General features: G+C 43.2%; 1 protein-coding gene across 1 annotated transcript in view; it reads right to left on the bottom strand.

Annotated features, from left to right (window-relative positions):
- Positions 1–19,795, bottom strand: part of ARAP3 (ArfGAP with RhoGAP domain, ankyrin repeat and PH domain 3) — a 58,872-nt gene that overhangs the window by 24,504 nt on the left and 14,573 nt on the right. Inside the window, exons 10-20 of the mRNA XM_089516171.1 lie at positions 18,502–18,608; positions 16,836–17,035; positions 16,419–16,504; positions 15,866–16,048; positions 15,484–15,637; positions 11,430–11,561; positions 11,190–11,343; positions 8,095–8,197; positions 4,631–4,829; positions 4,357–4,420; positions 3,191–3,354 (exon numbers count right to left, since the gene is read on the bottom strand). Of these exons, the coding sequence (XP_089372297.1) occupies positions 3,191–3,354; positions 4,357–4,420; positions 4,631–4,829; positions 8,095–8,197; positions 11,190–11,343; positions 11,430–11,561; positions 15,484–15,637; positions 15,866–16,048; positions 16,419–16,504; positions 16,836–17,035; positions 18,502–18,608 (1,546 nt within the window). The remainder of the gene's footprint in view (positions 1–3,190; positions 3,355–4,356; positions 4,421–4,630; positions 4,830–8,094; positions 8,198–11,189; positions 11,344–11,429; positions 11,562–15,483; positions 15,638–15,865; positions 16,049–16,418; positions 16,505–16,835; positions 17,036–18,501; positions 18,609–19,795) is intronic.

Genomic DNA, 19,795 nt, shown 5'->3' with positions numbered 1-19,795 from the left:
TGATATCTCAGCAGTACTAAAGGGCCCTGCTGTGGAAGAAGCATTGGTATATAAATCTAGGAACGCTTGCCAAACTAATTTGAATACATCTAGAATCCTTCTGCTGTTATAAATAGTTATTTTCTTAGAAGCCAAGACCAAAAGATTCAGAATCCATTGAACTACAATGAACTGCTATGCCTGGATCCAGGGATATCCATCCAACAAGGCAGTACTACCTGCCCTCTGTCCAATTCGGACACTAGCAGTTATATTCATAGGAGTTCTGCGCACAGGAAATTCCAGAGCTCGAGCCACTGCCAGTTACCAGTGCTTAGGCTGAAACTGTGGCCAGGGTTGGTAGGGATCCATTGCTAAGGAGTTTATCACATGTGAGGAATTTCTCTTAATTTCGAATGAAAAGAAAGTGGGGCCAGAATGCATTCACGTGAATTTGCTAGTTTAGCGAAATTACGTGAATGCTCATTGCATTCGAACTGGCTCCCCATTGCCCAAAAATAGCATGCCATTGCCCAAATTTGCGTGTGGCAGTCTATCATGCAATAACGTGAAACCCCATGATTGCGCTTGGACTAACTTCCCATTGCCCGAATTTGTTTGTAGTGGGTTATCACGCAATAACATTAAACCCCATGATTGCATTCAGATTGCCATTGGATTATACTTCCAATTTCCCTTGTCTGATAAACTCCTAAGAGAGTATTTCTGTTTCTTTCAGAATAGGTATCAGTGAATAGGTAGACATGTCCCTCTGATCAGCTAAATGACTGTTAGACAAACAGCTCCTATTATCATGGAATATTTCTTCTCCTGGTGCATTGTAACAGCAGAGAGCAATGTGAATGTGATCTTTGTTTCAAAATTCTGCTGCATACTAAACTCCAAACTCTTGGAGAAGCAATCTGTAAGTTGAAAAGCAGCACAGCTTCCCACGTATACATTTGCAAACAACTGCAGTTAATGCAAGCAGGAAAGTTATAGGGCAATTCCACTCCACCCTGCCCCATATTGTTTTTTGGGTTCACAATAGAGCATAGATGATGATGATGATGATGATGATGATGATGATGATGATGATGATGACGACGATGATGATGATTTTATGTTCTTATATCCTGCTTTCTCCCAATACAGGAACACAATTTTAAAAACAATGCAACATTAAAATGTATAAATATAAAATTTAAAACACAATTAAACTATTTAAAAAATTCAAACAGTTATGAGTTAAAATAGAATATGTTAAAAATATAAACCTTAAAATTTCAATAGCACACACCATTGCCAGCCCCTATCAGTTTGCGAAAGCCTGCTGGCACAAGAACATCTTTACCTGCCGCCAGAAGGAAAGCAGGGATGGAGCCATCCTGGTCTCTCTAGGGAAGAAGGGAGTTCCAGAGCTTGGGAACAGCCACGGAGAAGGCCCTCTCTCTTGTTCCCACTAAACACACCTGAGAGGGTGCAGGGACAGAGAGAAGGGCCTCTCTGGATGATCTCAATACTCTAGTGGGCTCATAAAGGGAGATACAGTCCTTCAAATAACCTGGACCCAAGCCGTCTTGGGTTTTGCAGATCAAAACCATCACTTTGAATTGTGCCTGGAAATGAACTGGCAGCCAATGGAGCTATTGCAACAAGGGAATTGTATGCTCCCTGTAGCCAGCTCCAGTTAACAGTGTGGCTGCAGCTCTTTGGACCAGCTGAAGTTTCTGAGCACTTTTCAAAGGCAGCCCCACGTAGAGCACATTACAGTAATCCAGATGGGATGTAACCAAGGCAAGTACCACAGTGGCCAGATCTGACTTCTCCTGCAACAGGTGCAGTTGGCGCCAAGTTTTAGCTTGGGCGGGTTACAAATGGCCCTCAAGGGGCCGTTTTCCTGCCACCGCCATTCGCTGCGTAGGGAAGCCCCAGCAGCCAGACCGCGAGGCTTCCCTGCGCAGCGAAAAAGGAGCGCCGAAATGGCGCTCCTTTTCAAAACGTGGAAGTGGCACCACGAGGGGCGGAGCGTGCTCTCGCGGCGTCACTTCCGCCGTGACACGTCTGGACACACAGCGTCCAAGACGTCAAAATGGTGGTGTCCATGTGGATGGGCACCGCCATAAAGTCCGCGCTCTGCGCGTACTGGGAGGAAGGGCCGTCAGAAAGGTTAGAACCTTCCTAACCCTAATACGGCCCTTCCTAACCCTAGTATGCGCAGAGCGCGTACTTTATGGCGGTTTATAACCCGCCTTGGTCACCACTGATACCTGGGCTTCCAGGCTCAACCCCCAAACTATGAACCCATGTTTTTAGGGGGAGTGTAATGCCATCTAACACACACTGAATCCATATTCCCAGATCTGTCTTTTGACTGACCAGGAGCACCTCTGTCTTGTCTGGATTAAGCTTCAGTTCGTTTGCCCTCATCCAGTCCATTGCAAAGGCCAGACACCAGTTTAAGACACAAACAGCTTCCTTGGAATTATGTGGAAAGGAGTGATAGAGTTGGGTATCATCAGTGTACAGGTGACATCTTACTCCAAAACTCTGGATGATCTCTCCCAGCAGTTTTATGTAAATGTTAAAAAGCACAGGGTACAGGACTGAGCCCTGAGGGACCCCACAGACCAATGACTAAGGAATCAAACAGGAAACCCCAAGCACCACCACCTAAGAATGCTCCTCCAGGAAAGAATGGAGGCACTGTAGAACAGTACCTCCAAGCCCCATCCCAGAGAAGTGGCTCAGAAGGATATCATGGTTGATGGTATCAAAAGCCACTGAGAGATCCAGCAAAACCAACAGGGACACACTCTCCCTGTCTAGTTCCTTGCGTAGGTCATCTACCAAGGCGACCAAAGCTGTTTCTGTCCCATAACCAGGCTTAAAACCAGACTGACATAGATCTAAATAATCTGTCTGATCCAGAAATGCCTGGAGTTGGGAAGGCACAACATGTTCCAGCACCTTGTTCAAAAATGGAGGACTGGAGACTGGCCTGTAATTATCTAGTACAGTAGCATCCAGGGAAGGTTTTTTCAAAAGAGGTCTTCTCCTCCTCCTCCTCCTCGTATTATTATTATTAGTAGTAGTAGTATTAGTATTATTATTGATTATTATTTTTTGTTGTTTTAAAAAAGGACAAACATCTTGAGGACAAACAGATTGATTATTTTTGGACAACGGGAGGAGGCCTTGAGTAACTTACCATACTGGGTGATGAAAGCAATGCAGCTGTTCACAATGATGGGGATGCCACTCCTGCTGAGCTGCTGATCTCGCAAAGCATTCCCCTGGCCTCCAGCTGAAGCCTGGATAGCCATGCACCAGGTCGAAAAATCTAGCCGACATGCTCCTTGAAGGCAGAAGGTCCTAAAAAATAAAGAAGAGAGTGAGTGGCACCGGAAGGGCTGCTAAGCTGCTTCCTCCTGCCCAATGCTGGTGGTGCCCATGTGACTGCCTCTAGACATTTGACATTACTATCCACTATGGCATCAACCTTTCTTACCCTAGAATGTTATCCTGCACATTCCAGTGTCACTTACCCCTACTACAATAAACTCTACTCCACTAGTTCAGCTACAAGTCTGAATTTCCTGACCCTCATCTGCCCTTCTACAACACAGGAATATCATACTGCTTTATCCCTCCCCCACACTAACCCTTCTAAAATCCCTGGGACATATCCTAGCTTTTGCTTCAATATGATTTCTAAGGAGCAGATAAGAACAAAGCAAAGAGAAAGAGTATCTGTGAAAAAAATTAGATGTCCAGAAGAGACCCCATACCCCAGATCTGGAAGTGGGTAGAAGGCTAGTATGCATCATTAGCATGCACAGTAACAATTATTAGTTCTTATCCATCACCCCTCTAAATATCTAGCCCCACTGGTGAGGGTACTATCTGCAGACAAGATCAGAGTTCATTAGGAGAGAGAGAGGGGGAGTGCTTTCTGTGCAATATGTGGAAGGTACTGGTTTGAGGGTTGGATTATTGCTGCATCCACACTGCAGAAATAATCCAGGTTGACACCATGGCTCAATGCGATGGAATTATGGGAAGCGTAGTTTGTTGTGGCACCAGAGTGAAGCAGTGTGGAGACAGTCACTGTCTCTGGAGACCAGGGTTAGATTCCCAGCTCAATCATGAAACCCACTGGGTGACCTTGAGCATGTCACACTCCCTTAGCCTCAGAAAAAGGCAAAGGCAAACCTCCTCTGAACAAATCTTGACAAGAAAGCTTGTAATAGGTTGGCCTCAACACCACGATCTTGTTCTCATTACTATATCCTTGCTAGCAGCTTCTTCACAGAAAAGGTGGGGGGACTTGTCTGGTGTGATTATCTGAGGGTCCTTCCTCCTCACTCATCTTACCGCCCCATCTCCACGAGGACTAGCATCTCTTTCTTCTCTGCACCTTCAGCCAGGGGGACAACACCTACACAAAAGAAGAAGATGGCAAAGTTGAATATATGTTCTGTGCAATAGCTTGTAAGCCCAAGTGGGGCTCCCAAACTGAATCAATGAAAGTTCAAAAAAATATCCCTTAGTACCTTACAAGCAATGAAAAATAGGGCTGGTATAGACCCTCCCCAACCGATGTGGGGCACAGCCCTTTTTAATTTGTCAGGATAGGGACTGGACTCACTGAGCTCCTGAAGCTGCCGCAGGTTGATGCTGTCCTCAGCTGCCCCCTCTTCCCCTGGACATATGAAAAGGTGAGATTTCTGGAGGATGAAGAAACCTTGCAGCCACTGACTGGGATTTAACATGGACTTATAGCAGAGCCTGCCCACCCTCTGGAATTCGTAGCCCAGCAGGCAATGGCAACTGAGAGGGGTGAACCACTGCAATGGAAGGAAGTGTCAGATCTGAAGAGGCACTTGAAATGATTACACAGGACCTATGAATGTTGGCCAGAATATGTAAGCAAGATATGGGCATACTGACTGACTGATTATTATTTGTCAATTGCATTTCTATGCCACCTTTTTGAACAAAAAGGCTGTCCAAGGTGGTTCACATAGAATATTAAACTATAAAGGACAATTTAAAAACCAACAATTTAATACTGCATAATTAAAGCAGAAATCTAATTCCCCCCCCCCCCCCAATTCAGCACAAAAAATCCATACAGAAAGGAAGGGGGGGGGGGGGAGAATACTAGAACAGATGCAGCAGTAGTACAAAACCATTTTCAATATCAGCTCTGAGACTAACTGAAAGCAGAATGTTTTGTGATGCTGTCCAGTGAAACAATGTGAATATACTGAATGAGGCAATTAAAGTGCATTTGCATCTGAATAACAATGCCTTCTGTGGAGGTTTACTGCATGACAGCATGGCTGTTCTGTTGTTGACCTGTGGGAAACCGTTTTAAAAGCACTTTTTTAACTAACAGGAAAAACTCCTTTGATGCTTCTGTTACACTCTTATTCCCTGTGTGAATGGTTAATTGTGCCCTTATGCAGATTTTGGGTGATTAGTGGGCATACTGTCTAGTTGTGGAGTGATCAGGAGAGTTCCAGCCCCTGTCACTGTAACATGTGCTAATGCCCTCTCTTTCTCTCTCTCTCACATACACACACACCTGAATAGCAAGTATATTCCCAAGGGAAGCCTCTTCATCTAGCCTTTGCATTTGCATGGTGGTTCATGCTTGGTTGGTGTACAGTAAAGGAGAGAGCAGAAAGAGAAAGGGAGATTAAGGCAGCTGCGGGAGGTGAGCAGGGAGAGTGCTCACAGAGACAGACCTGTGATCAAGGCAGAGGAAAAGTTTGTGGGTCTCTCACTGTCCAGTTTCTGTCCCCCTGGAAGGCCCTTGTGGGACAGCCCTGGAGCAATCCAGCATCCACAGGAATGCATCTCCTCCTCCCAAACCTGCCACCCCCTCCTCTGCCTAAACTCCTCTTGGAGCTGAGGGACAAAAGGGAAGGGAAGGCTGGAGACTTTTTCAAGCACAGTTGTGCGTGTGTGAGGGAGAGGCGAGGATAATGTCTTGGAGGAAGTGGTGGGCAACTGCTGTATGCTATGACACTATAGAGCCTTATTCCATGACAAAAAGAGAGAGGGGGGGGGGGCAGCGAGACAGAAGCAGCTTTCAGTTTACATCCCATCATCATGTATGGATGCAAGAGCTGGACAGTGAAGAAAGTGGATAAGAAGAAGGTAAATGCATTTGAGATGTGGTGCTGGAGAAGAATGCTGACGATACGATGGGCAGCCAAAAAGACAAACAAATGGGTCCTTGAACAGGTCAAGCCTGCATTTGCCCTGAAAGCCAAGATGACCAAATTTTGAGGCTGTCATACATTGACCATATCATCAGAAAGCATCAGAAAAGACAATAATGCTAGGAAAGATAGAGGGCAGAAGAAAGAGAGGAAGGCCGCATGCTAGATAGATAGACTTAATGAGGGAGGTCACAGGTATGAATTTGCAGGACCTGAGCAGAACAGTGAAGGACAGCAGGTCTTGGAGATGTCTCATCCATAGGGTCACCATGAGTCGGGGTCGACTTGAGGACTGTTAGCAACAACAAATGCCATTGAAGTACATCCATTCTATTTCTGACAGAGACAATTGTAAATGTGTGCCTTTTGTGCTGCTGGAAAAATCTGTTTGGCAAAAGCCACGCTTTTACAACCATCTCCCTCTGGAGGGAGAATGGCAGTACGTACTATGACATCATGTGGGGGGGAAAGCAGAAATCTACTTTTATATAGCTGCCTCTTGTCTTTTTTTGTTTGTTTTATAATGTGCTAATGCCCTTAGTGCAAACAGATGCTTTAATTCTGCATTGTTAATGAAGGTGTCCAAGGTAAGAAAACAATCCCATCTGAAAAGTGTTTTTACAGAGAACAAAATTGTCATTGGATAGGATCCTTATATGATAAGGCTCTACATTTCAAGCACTACCATGTATGCAGCTTACTCTATCCTTGTGAATGACAAAAGAATACATGGATAGGACAGAAGGATACATGATTGTGGAAAAATAAATGTTTGATACAGGGCTACAGGGAATTCACAGGTGGGATCAACTTGTGATGAATCTACAAGGAATCTCTACATAGGATAAATTGGCTACTGTTGAGCGGGCCATTTTTCACACATACTGACTTGCTGTAGGTTGCAGCACCTGTTTCTTGCGAAATAAGAAGTGACCAGAATGTCACTTCCTTTGTGGTTTTGTTTATTAGATTTTTTTTTTTTGGGGGGGGGGGAAATAAAACAAGAGGAAAGGCATTTGCGTTGCAAGAGATGTGTGTTCCTTGGTGGCTTCTGGAGTTGTAATTCTCCCTTTAAAAAAAACAAAAACAAAAAACAAATAACATGTGAGTCTAGAAGGGGCCTGGGGTCTACACAAATGAACAGAATGGTAGTGGTGCATATGGCCTATGGGCTGCATGTTTCCCAACTATGATACAAGGGAAATGGGCATAGTATAAGGTAGGGATATAAATCCCTGACTATTTCATTTTCTCATGTGAGAACAAATAATAAAGAAATTTGTTAAAACTACAAATAAGTAGTTTTCTTTCTGCTGTAACAGAAAACAAATATCCCTTTCCCTGTATTCAGATGTACTGAGGTATTGCAGATAAATTGTTCTGTGGAGGAAAGCACCTTTTTTGCACAAATAAGTTGTTTTGTGTGAGAGAGAAACAGATTTCCTGTACAGTTAACCATGCTTTCTGCACAAGAAACCCATTTTCCTGAAGCGAAAACAGGTTTTTTTTTTGCACCTCCATCCATTTTATTATCCACAGGATAATTCTGATACTAAATTTCAGGGTGTTGAATAGCAGGAGAACAAATTTTTTCCTGTTTGAGAGAAATTCTTTCTTTATAGAATGTTCCTACCTATTTGGAAACCCGTTGTTCAGTGCAGAAACAATAATTTTGAATGTTTTCACCATCCTTTCCAGAACATAAGCAAAAACCGTGTCACAACCGTGTGGTCAGTGAATAGGACACCTGGATGCCAGTAATAGATAGTATAGATGGATAAGTGATATTTATGCATAAGTGATACTTATGCTCAGGAAGTACATGGATAACTCAGTGACTTTAGACTACCAGTGGAGAGCTGGTTTTGCCTGCCGTTACCTTCCCAATAGCACTGGCCCAGGACTGCAGACTGTCTGGACCATCAGCCCCGAGCTGTTGTACTCGTTCATTGTTCAGATACAGCTCCAGTGTGAAGCGGAACCTGTTGATAGAAGAAAGAGGGGTTATGGAGAGTGCCTGTCCTAATCAAGCAACTGCAATACTTTTACTCAGCTAAGACATGAGATCCCAGCACTAGTTCTCTCTTTAATTCTCTTGCTTTCTCTGTTGCCCCTTCTCTCCTTCCACCTCACATTATTTCCCAATAAACATCTTATCCCTTACCCAGTATTTTTGCTGCTGGTCACAATTCTCCCAGGAGAGAAAATAACATTTTCACACAATTTAGATTGAGAAAATTGTGTAGGCACAAGAGTAAACCTCTGTTACTCAGTGCCCTGGCCCCAGTCCAAATTCTACTCCATCCCAGCTGGGGTTAAAACAAACAGAGTTGTCAGGTGAAAGGAGATACAGTAATAGGGTTCCTGCACCTTGCCCAGTTTGGCCTTCAGGAATGCTGTGAAATCAAAGACAGACGGAGATCAAAGGGCAAATGCAAGACAAGACAGTAGATGAGTTTTGGTCAGCCTAGCCAGCAACCTGTCTCCAGCAGTGCTCAGCCAGATGCCTTCAAGAAGTCCACAAACATATTATGAACTAAAGAGTCTCTTGTAGTTCCTGACAACAACCATTCAGAGGTGTACTGCTTCTGAACATGAAACTAGTCTGCTGATTTGCTAATTTTCTCATCTACTTTAATATGAGCAATACATTCCAAATTAATTCACCATCCCCAGCAACTACTTAAAAAAAATAAAGCTGACCATCGCCTGGAATACAACCAAAGAGGAATCTTCCAGGATTTAATTAAAATAAAAGCATCCTTTTTCAGTAAATAACACAAGGATTTTCTAGGTTACACTAATGCAAAATAACATTAGAGCAGGAATTAGTAGCAGGAATGCATACCATGAAGCAGAAAGATCTGACTTTAGTTCCCCACTATGGAAAACATCACAGACTTGGAGCATTACTAAGTAAGGTCAAGGGTGAAAGTGCAATGGCAGGCTTAATGTTGAACATAAAGAAAACAAAAATAATGACCACAGAAGAAATACCTAAATTCAACCTAGAGAAGGAAAAAATGAAAATAATTAAAATGTTTCCGTACCTAGGACTAAGCACTGATCGGAACGGTGACTGCTGTCAAGAAATAAGAAGACGACTAGGAATGGGAAGGGCAGCTATGAAAGAACTAGAAAAAAGCACTGAAGAGTAAAGATATACATCTGAATACTAAAGTCACAATTGTCCAAGTCATTGTATTCCCTATCATGTATGGATGTGACAGATGGACAGTGGAGAACGCAGACAGAAAAAAAAAATCAACACATTTGAGGTGCGGTGTTGGAGAAGAGTGCTGAGGATACCATGGACAGCCAAAAAAAGACAAATAAATGGGTCCTTTAACAGATCAAGCATGAAATCTCCTCGGAAGCAAAAATTATCAAACTGAGGCTGTCATACTTCAGATACATAATAAGAAGGAGTGACTCACTAGAAAAGACTATAATGCTAGGAATGGTAGAGGGTAGTAGAAAGAGAGGAAAGCAACATGCCAAATGCATAGACTCAATCACAGAGGTCACAGGCATGAACTTGCATGAACTAACCAGGGTAATGGAGGACAGGGCATCTTGGGGATGTCTCATCCACAGGTTCACCATGAGTCATGGTTGACATGAGGGCAGTTAACAATAACAAGAGAGATAGTTACCTTTTAAACAGAAATCTATGCAAGAGACTGGATTAAGTGGTCCAAAATCTTTAAAAATGCTGCAGCTATCTTCATCTTACATTAAGAGTGTGTGTGTGCGTGCGCGCACACACACACACACGCATATGGCACCAAATACTGAAAAGCCAGAAATGTTCCCAAAAGAGGATGATGAAGAGTCAGAATGTGATTTCCAGAGAGGTAACTGCATTAATCTGTTGAAGAAGTATCTTAAACAACAAATAACATGACAGCTTGAAGACTAACAAGTTTTATTTGGCATAAATTTTCATACACATTTGGTGGGGGTTTTTTATACTGGTTTTACTGTTAAAGAACAAATAAAAACTCCCACTTCTGGTCATTACTGAGTATTTTAGATGATGATTTTATTGCTTGAATTATATTTTTAAATGATGTTATTGTTATTGTTTTATTGTAAACATTTTAGATGTTATTATTGTATTATGGTTGTAATCCCGCTTCAATCCATTGGGAGAGGCAGAAAATACAAATAAAGTTTATTATTATTATTATTATTATTATTATTATATTAATTATGCCATTTTAAACTTATATTTTAATATTAGTAATATTTAATTACTTTTGTTAACCTTTGTATTGAAAGTTTTCATTCTGGCTTTTAAAATTATTGTAATCTACCTTCAATCCCATTTTGGGAGAAGGGCAGGATATAAATCCCTTAAATAAACAAACAAATAAATGAAATAGGATACAGTTATGGTACAGATTAATTAATTAGATGAATATGATAAAGTAGGTTTCAGTCCACAAAAATATATGCCAAACAGAATCTGTTAGTCTTTCATGTTCCACTAGATACACTATTGTTTTTGCTATAATAAGATTGTATGATCTGTCCTTTCAGCTAACTATGATCTCTTCTTAGTTCTCTTTGTGAGAAACAGGAAGTGTAATGATTCACTCTTCATTGTGGCTACAACAGTGGCTGTTCAATAAAGTGGGTCAAAGCACTTCAGAATTTAATGGTGTCATATCAATATCAAGCAGGAACATGAAACTGTTACGGTTGTCAGGTATTCTTCCACCTAGAGAGCAAAAGATGCATGGTTTTTGGCAAAGCCTTTGTAACTTGTGTTGTGCACTGGCTATACTGTCAGACTGCCACACGGCTCTCTCTTGTTCAACAGTGTAGTGTTAACTCACTGTGTGACACTCTCGCCAGGTGCATAAATGTGACCTCACTTCAGCAGGGATCAATTTGAGAGATAACTTAAATAAGAAAGAAAGGAAAATAAAGACAGGGAGAGAATGGCCATGTTGTATTTTTACATACCTGTCTGAGGAACCAGGGTTCGCCAGCACATCTGTTCTGTTCACACCAAGTGAAATCACATCTGCCATTTCTATCTTCACCACTGGTTCAGAGCTCTTGTCCGTCTCATAGAAGAGGAAAAACTTCTCAAGTGAGCACCAGACTCTCTGAAATTCTATGGCAGGGGGGAGGGAGACTATCAACCAAAGTAATTAATCCACTACTCTTAAGTAGTAATCCCTATCCATATGTGACACTTACCTTCTCTGCTCTTCTTGATCACAGTGAGTTTTGTCATGGCTGGGGCCTTGTACAGATACCCACAATGAGCAATTGCTTGTGTGACCTCATTGTAGACTCCTTCTAGACTCAGTTCCTCCACACCAAGATTGCCTGTCAAATGTACAAACTTCATGTTGTCTTTTCCAGGATGATTTATAACTTAGAATCATAGAGTTGGAAGAGACCACAAGGACCATGCAGTCCAACCCCCTGCCATGCAGGAAATCACAATCAAAGCATCCCCGACTTGTCTCATCTACAAACATTCCAGCCTAAAAATCCGTATCATGGGCCTTATCAACACCAGCCAGAATACTCCGGGCTGCTCCCAGAGTATTCTGGCTCCAGAATTGCCCTGGATTCCCCCCATTACCTCTGTACTCTGTAACAATGCCAGGTGGCTATCTACATCCCAGGATTCCATAGCATGTTTCTGTGGCAGTTAAAGTGGAATCTTAGCATTATATTTGGGTAGTGTGTAATGGCTGCATATCCAGATCAGAATGCTAGGAAACTCCTTTGGGCATGCCCAGCTTAAAGTAAAGAATGAACAATCTTTTTGTCATCTGCTTATTATATACATCACTCTTTCTCTTCTCTGGCTTCAGTCATGCTTCTCTAGTGCAGACTTCCAATTACAATATGATTGGGACAGGCCAAAGGGAGACGATGCAGGTGGGATGGGGTGGCAATGGAAAATCTTCTCCATCTTTGCTCTGAGCGCACACCTTGTGTGCCTTCCTCATGTTCTATTGCCACTTTCCTTCTGAAGCCAGCATGTGGCTTGCTTCCTGAACTTTCTTTTCTTATCACATTGAAAGAAACAGCAGGGAATGAGTCCCATGCTTGCTTTCTGCTTTCAGAAAGATAGCGGCACAAGGGTTCCTTCCTGTGACACAGAAAGGAAGAACTGTGGCCTTTGTACTTCTGAGCCCTTCATCCCTTAGAACTAAATTGCACAAAACATTGCACTAAAATAAGGTTATCGGATGTGACCTGTATAGGGACCCTAATGAGGAGGCAGGAGGCTTTACCCCTTTGGATCTCCCTTCTCCTCATATATAAGCTTATCACATGGCACTTGGAGGAACGAGAATGGAATGGAACGGGGGGAAATGCATGTTACCACACAGGAGAACGCTGCTGATGACTCCAGGAGTCCTCAAACCATTGCCCACCGTTCCATGGCAGCTAATTTTGAAGAACAGTTCAAAATCCTCCTTCAAAAATCAGCTTCCAGGAATGGCTGAGGAATGGTTTGGAGACTGCTGGCGGCATCACCGGTGTTCTCCCGTGCGTTAACACACATTTCCCCCCTGTTCTGTTCCATTTTCGTTTCTCTAAGTGCCATGGGATAAGCCTAATACTTCTGTATTGTCAAATGATCCTTCTGTGCAGGTGGAGGGTATTTGATTAGGATCAGGACTACAGTGTAGGCCAAATGGCTAAAGTTCCCCAAGGCCCACACCAAGGCCTCAGTTAGTATGGGATCCCCTGCATTTATTTTGGAGAAATGGGAGGCAGGGTTATAGTTGCTTGTGACACCCTTAAAGTAATGCTTTAATTTGGTCCTGTGAAATCTCACGTCAGAATGAAAGAAATACACATTGTTCAAAAGAATCCACTAGATGGCTCACTTGGTGAACAATGGAGAACTGACAACACTTTAGCTTCAGAATAAAACTCAGCATGCACAGTATAACCTGGCCATCAGATTGCTACTATAGGGTTTAATAATAATGTTTGGACTGCAGCTCAGAAATTTATTATAGGATGAACACTGTATTTGTTACATATTTTGCAAATATCAAGGCCTTAAAGTTTGTATATTAGGAAGAAACAAAGACATAAGTTTACTCTGTGACCACTGTTTTCATAGAGATAATGAGCACATGATGAAGTCAATTTTGGGTGTTCAGACACTTAACTATAAATAAAAGATATAGCAGAAAGGTCCAGTGGAGGAAAAAAAATAGATGACAAGTTAGATCCAGAAAATAATGACTTTGACAGGAGCCTAGTAAATGAGCCCAGTGTTGTAATGGGTAAAAAAATTAAGACTTTGAACAGATGTACTTTAGCCTTGTAATCATCTGATGACAGGTGGCCAGAATAATGGTGACCATTACAGTCTTACAGGATTGGTACTGGATGAGTAGTGGCCTTTAACAGAAGTCTTGTTAGGTAGAGATGGAAAGATAGAAGGCACTTGAGATAGTGTAAAAGCTACTCTAAAAGAAAGAGAAGGTAAGCAGTTTGCAACTGCCTCCAATGATGTACAGCTGCAAAGCTGCTGCCTCCTATGCTATTCCTAAGAAAATTACCACACTTCATAATATTAGTTATAGTTGCGCTATTAGCTGAATAATAATAATAGGTGTTTTTTTAAAAAATATATATCATTAAATGCAGGTGAATTACTGTTTGAAATTTATAGATTGCCTCAACAGATGACTGTGTTACAGTGCTACGTAAGATGTTTAACTTGTTATCAGTCTGCATCTATATGACTGCCTCTTAGCGATGTTTCCTAAGACAAATATAATGTTCCAATGTGACGTAAGATGTGCCTAGAGTGAGAAAGAGCCTTGATGGTGCAGTGTTAAATGCCTGTACTGCGGCCACTCACTCACAAACCATAAGGTTGTGAGTTCAATACCAGCCAGGGGCTCAGGGTCGGCTCAGCCCTGCATCCAGAGTACCCAGCTTCTTGGGGGCAATTAGCTTATACTTTGTAAACTGCTTAGGGAGTTCTGAAATGCACTGATAAATGGTATAGAAATGTACTTGCTATTGCTATTGCTTGTTACATGAGTTAAGTAAATTAAGTACTTAAAAACTGTACAAAAGTGACATGTTTATTTCTGTATATCAAATATTCTAAAGTTCCAGTGTTTATAATTACTTCAGAGGAATGTTGATGTAATTTCTGCCTATTAATACAATTCTCTTCTCTACAAATTTGGAACCTCAGGTGACCAAACTAGACCATAGGGTCTGTACTAACAGATACAGACTAACTGCGAAACAACAACAAATCTGCAAATCCCTCAGATGCAGAGATGGGGTGGAGGAACCATGCCTATTTCAACTTTACAAACTTATGAATACTGTCCTCTTGATAAGTGATTAAAGAGTATCATTATTGTTTACCCAGCTTTGCTAACAGATTATGGCAAGCCTATTTAAAAACTGAAGTAAGCGTGTTAGTTCAGTACCTTAGAATTTGCTGTATCAGTGACCTTTATTTGGTCACTTTGACATTTGGCACATTTGTAGACTTCATTAAGTAGATCATACAAACTACAATCCAAATTATTACATAAGCAGCTGTCCATTTTTTAAATAAGAAAAAACCCAGAACTTACAATGCTGGAACCTTTGTTTTCCCTACTTGCCTTAACTGAAGGGATTTTGAGAATGAGGCAAGTAAGTACGAAAACACCAGTAGTATGTTCTGTAGTACTGGGTGGAAATTCAGTAACAAGGAAAACTGACTTAGGGGTTGTACAAACAGCCTCGCAAGGGGCAGCCTCCAGCTGCCCCTTTTACAGCCAGTTCAGGGCCATGGCAACCCCACGCTACGGCCCCAATCTGGTCTTTCCAGGCTGCAAATAGGAGCTGCAAAAACAGAGGCACAATAGCCATGGCACCGTGGCTTTACAGTGCTCCTTCAGTGCTGCATCTGGCGGATGAAGTGCCAGAGGAGCGCTGTGATGCTGTGCACCATGTGGTGCAGCATTCAGCATCATGTTGCCCTGCGGGTAGAGCTGGGGCGTGATGGAAATGAAAATGAGTATCTTCCGAGTTGTAGACTGTGATGTAAATTCAAAAACACACAAAGGGTCATTTGGGACTTATAGGATTTCCTGCTGAATCAAGCAGATGTCAGAAAACTCTCTATAGAAATAAAATGTTGGACTATCAGTCAGAAAAGATGTGATACAATTAAAAGCGTATGGTCAAAGAAAGAGTTATTCTCCCATTTCGTAAGTAAAGAGATAAATAGACAGAGAAAGAGAGTAAAAGTTACCTGGGGAGCTCCCTTGTTGACCCTGGCCATTGTTGCACCAAGACTTGGCTTTCAAAGTGGCGTCACAACATCCCATCTCTGCTTCCATGGTGGTTGCAAAAAACTGCAACATTGTCTTCAGCAGTCCAGGCCCAGAAACAGCTGTACAAAGAGCCTGAGAGCAAGATGACAGTTAACGGAGCTTCGCAAAGTAAGTGGGAAAGTTATGCCAAGAGGCCTACAGATAGCCTCTGTCTGGCAACAATATAGTCACAGGATAGGGAATAGCCTCTCCTCTCCTGCTTGTACAAGTCCAAGACTGAGAAGGGGGCAGTGCACAAGAAGGCACATTTCAGAATATACCCGTTTATTGTTCTGCCTGATTCCTGTATTGTGATTATACCTGCAAAATGTTTTCCTGGCTGCTGTAATGTGGATGCGGCATACGGTAGCGTCCATAGCGGTATTTGGAAGTGATAAAGTTTCGTCTCTGCTCATTGTTGGCATCAGGGTACAAGGCCTCAGAAGGTGGGAGCTGTGCCTCCCAAAATTTGTTCACTTGTTCATTCCCGAGCATGATGAACAGCTTTAGGAAAGAGAGATGTGGTGACTTGGCACCATCTCCAAAAGATGGATGACAAGCAGTTGGTGAAGTAGATGGGAGCTTATGGAAGCTTATGACAAATAAAATTTGTTCATATTTAATGTGCCACAAAACTCTGTTGATATTAAAACTCTTTTGATATTTGGAGGAGGCCTGCTCTCCATATTTCCAGAGCAGGCCAAAAAAGAAAAGAAAAGTAAAGTGAACTTGCATCTCAAGTGAGCTTTTGCACCCCAAGGAGTCAAATTCAAAACTGTCCTCCCCAGTCCTTTCTTTCCCCACCTCTTGAATTCCTGCAGCTTTGGATATGTAACCTACAATTTCCCAATCTCCTTGGAGACATGGTACATACCTGAACCATCTCATTGCTCCAAATACTTGTGTCCAGTTTCAGACTCTGAACCTTGGATATGCTGGAACCTAGGCTTCGGTGCTGACCTGTGGAAGGAGTGAGGTTGTGAGCATAAACTTTTTATGGCAAGTGAATGATCCAGCTGCCTCCAAACATCTGCAGTAGACATGGAAACACCCCTTGAACCCCAGCTCTTCACACACGGATACTCATTCACTTCATAATTACCAACGAAAACTCTATGGTACATGAGTGAGAAGGCTGTTCCCATCAGAGACATTCCATTGGGTAACATGGAAGCTCCCAAAGCGGTCTGATATTTTGCATCTGTTTCTCATTCCAGAATACTTAACATTGGCCCATCAGCCACTTCCCACCATCTCCATTCTTGCATCCTAGGCACATGCAGGCACTTGCCTGCACACTGCTTGCAGATCACCACACACAAGTTGATGGAGGCCCAGTCAGGGCTTAGGGCGTGACAGTCAGCACAGAATCTGTTTGCTTTGTTAGACCAGATCTTCTCAGCCACCTCATAATCATACAGTGTCTCTGCAATTGAGTTCTGCAAGACCTCCATCCAATCCCGCTTCTCTCGTTCAGACTCAGCAACAAAACTGAGGGAATACAAACAGCAAACATGCTTCAAAGTCATAAACACTCTCTGGTCATTGTTTTGTGTTACCCTTTGTACCGATTTGTAACCCGGATTAAAAGTCGGAAGTTCCCATTGGCACCGGTTTAAACACATCAGAATTAGGGTCACACTCGATCCAGGGCAAATCCCCCTTGGAACGGTTTTTCTGGAAGTGGATTATTTCCCATGTCTTTTAGGAAAACCCGTTTCTTCCCTGCTGCTGTCAAATGTGAACTTGGCTCCGGTCATGATCGGGTCAAGTTCAAGGGAGGGATTTAGGTCAGAGGGAGGGCAGTGAGCGGAACATGCCTCCCCTCTTGCAAGCAGCTTTCTCTCTCTTTCTCTCTCTTTTTTGTAATTTTTATTTTTGACAGATTATGTGAATGCTTTTTCTACAGGTTGATACATATTGATAGAATGTATCTGCTTGTGTTACATGCTCATAGCCAAAATATGCCCTGAACATGCTGACTGTATGGTCATAATACCACAAATCTCCAGCTGTTATTTTTCAAACAGTGTGGATGACTAATGTGTGTATGTATATTTGCACATTAAAAATCTGAAGATCTGACTCCAGTACTCCACGCAGTCTCTCTGCACTGCCTCTCACTGTTCCCATCCCTTGCTGTGTCTTGAGACAATAAACCTGAATATGTGGTGTTCCATCATCCAGGATGGCTGCACATTTTTGTGGTCTTCTCAGCCACAGGATATCCTAGCTCCCCACCAGAACTTCCTTCTAGCACCCTCTCTATCACCAACACCCCCCCCCCCCCCAATGTCTCTGAAGGGGGCCATAACATGAGTCACTTTGCTTCTTTGAGAGAATTAAACAGAGGTCCCTGGAGCAAGCTCTTTTTTATTGAGGAGAATATCTAGCTCCCTTGGGTTTGTTAAGAGTTGCTCCTCTACTCCTCCCAAGTGTTTCCGTGACCTAATGACTCCAGGGCCTCTGGTACAAGCTCTCATTTCCTGATGTGAAGAGTGACTGGAGCAGAAACTATATTGCCTTGCAAGGAGCCTCAGCAGCTTGCCCTTCAGCTTCTTTCAGGACTTCTTCACTAGTGGCAGTGGAAGCTAGCCTGACCAGTGCAGGGATCTCCCATTTTTGGGTAGGAGAAGTGCCAAGCAGCAGTGGAACATGACTCTCTTGTGCCCCAAGAAGCCAGCAGAGCTAAAAGACCTGCATGGTCCACTGCTGCTCTTGTGATGCCACAGGGGCCTCTTGGGAGAGTACTCCCATTTCTCAATTGAAAGAAAGCCTTGCAGGGGCAAGAAAACACAAATTCCTTACACTATGTTTATTCCATGGCTCCTAGGTACCTCGGCTCAGCTTCTTGGGCTAGTGGTAATAAAAACTCTAGACATGCCAACCCTTGAGGCTGGTCTTGCCTAGCATCTAACAGTACTCCACTTACTGTCTTGTAATTTCTGGAGTATTACCTGAAGATCTTGAATGGAGTGATGAGCTCAAAGCTGCGGCCTTTGGCTTCTCGAATGGTGGTGCCATGCATCTCAATCAGGCAGATGGCAACACCCATCTTGAAGAACTGGAGAAGATAAGTGGGCAAGAATGATTTGATTTCAACTCATAGCCACAATGATGCCCCCATTAGATACAAGCTCACCACTCCCCACCCCCTCGCCCAAACTCCTCAGGAAAACATTGGGAAAATACAATTTCTCTTTTCCACTAAGAAATGGGGGAGGATGTAAGGAGTGGAAATGGTGAAGAAAGAAACGTCAGAATCTGATACTGGCTATGGTCTTGCAGCCAAACGGGGACTGTAAATGGTCAGGGTGATTTCAGGCCAGTGTGGATATACTCCTGATCATATTCCATTATTAGTAGCTTATCACTCACCGTTAAACGGGCTCAAGTCTCCTGGGCTGGAGCCAAGACACAGGATGAAGGTGGGGGTTATTGTTCACTAAATTGCTGCCAAACCGCTGGCTACCATTAGCCCAGGTCCAAGCCGGGTCCCAGCCACACTCTGCCAGCACTTTTTAGAAGTTGGAAAGCTTCTGGCTTCTAAGAAGTGCAGGTGGAGTGTTGCTGGGACCCGACTTGGACCTGGGTTGATGGTGGCCGGCGGCAATTTAGTGAGTGATAAACCCGACCTTCATCCCCCGTCCCAGCTCCAGCCTGGAAGGTTGGACCCGGAAGGCTGGAGCCGGTTTAAAAAGGTGAGTGATAAGTCAGAGCTATATACAGGAGCGTTATTCCTAGAATGAAGGAGAAAGGGTCTGTCTCCTTTCTGATTCTCCCCAGAAGGAAACCCCAGGCGGGTTACACACCGCCACTTAGTACGTAATGAATATGTACTAGGGTTAGGAAGGGGCGGTGCTTCCGCACCCCCCTAACCCTAGTACGTATTCTGTACGTACAATATGGCGGCGGCCGTTCCACACGGCCGCCGCCATATTTACGTATCGGACACTGTGTGTCCGCACGTGTTGCGGTGTCTATGATGTCGCAAGTGCGCCCCTGGCGCCTCGCAACGTCATAGAGGCGCCGCTTAAAGAAGCTCCATTTTGGAGCTTCTTTTTCGGTCCGTGCGGGAGCCGCGCGGTGTGGCTGCTGCGGCTCCCACATGGAGAAAACGGTGGTGGCGGCAGACCGCCGCAAAGCGGCAGTCTGTAACCCGCCCCAGTGTAAAAAAATAAAAGAATATATATAAAAAAGAAAGAAAACAAGAATGAAAAAAAAAAGACATGGTCTTGCAGCAAAATGGGG

Source organism: Sceloporus occidentalis, unplaced genomic scaffold (genome assembly GCF_023333645.1).
Source record: "Sceloporus occidentalis isolate IW3139 unplaced genomic scaffold, rSceOcc1.0.p SCAF_3, whole genome shotgun sequence".
In the NCBI taxonomy this organism is placed as follows: Eukaryota; Metazoa; Chordata; class Lepidosauria; order Squamata; family Phrynosomatidae; genus Sceloporus; species Sceloporus occidentalis.
Note: the sequence above shows the minus strand (reverse complement) of the source record. Positions and strands in the feature narration are given on the sequence as shown.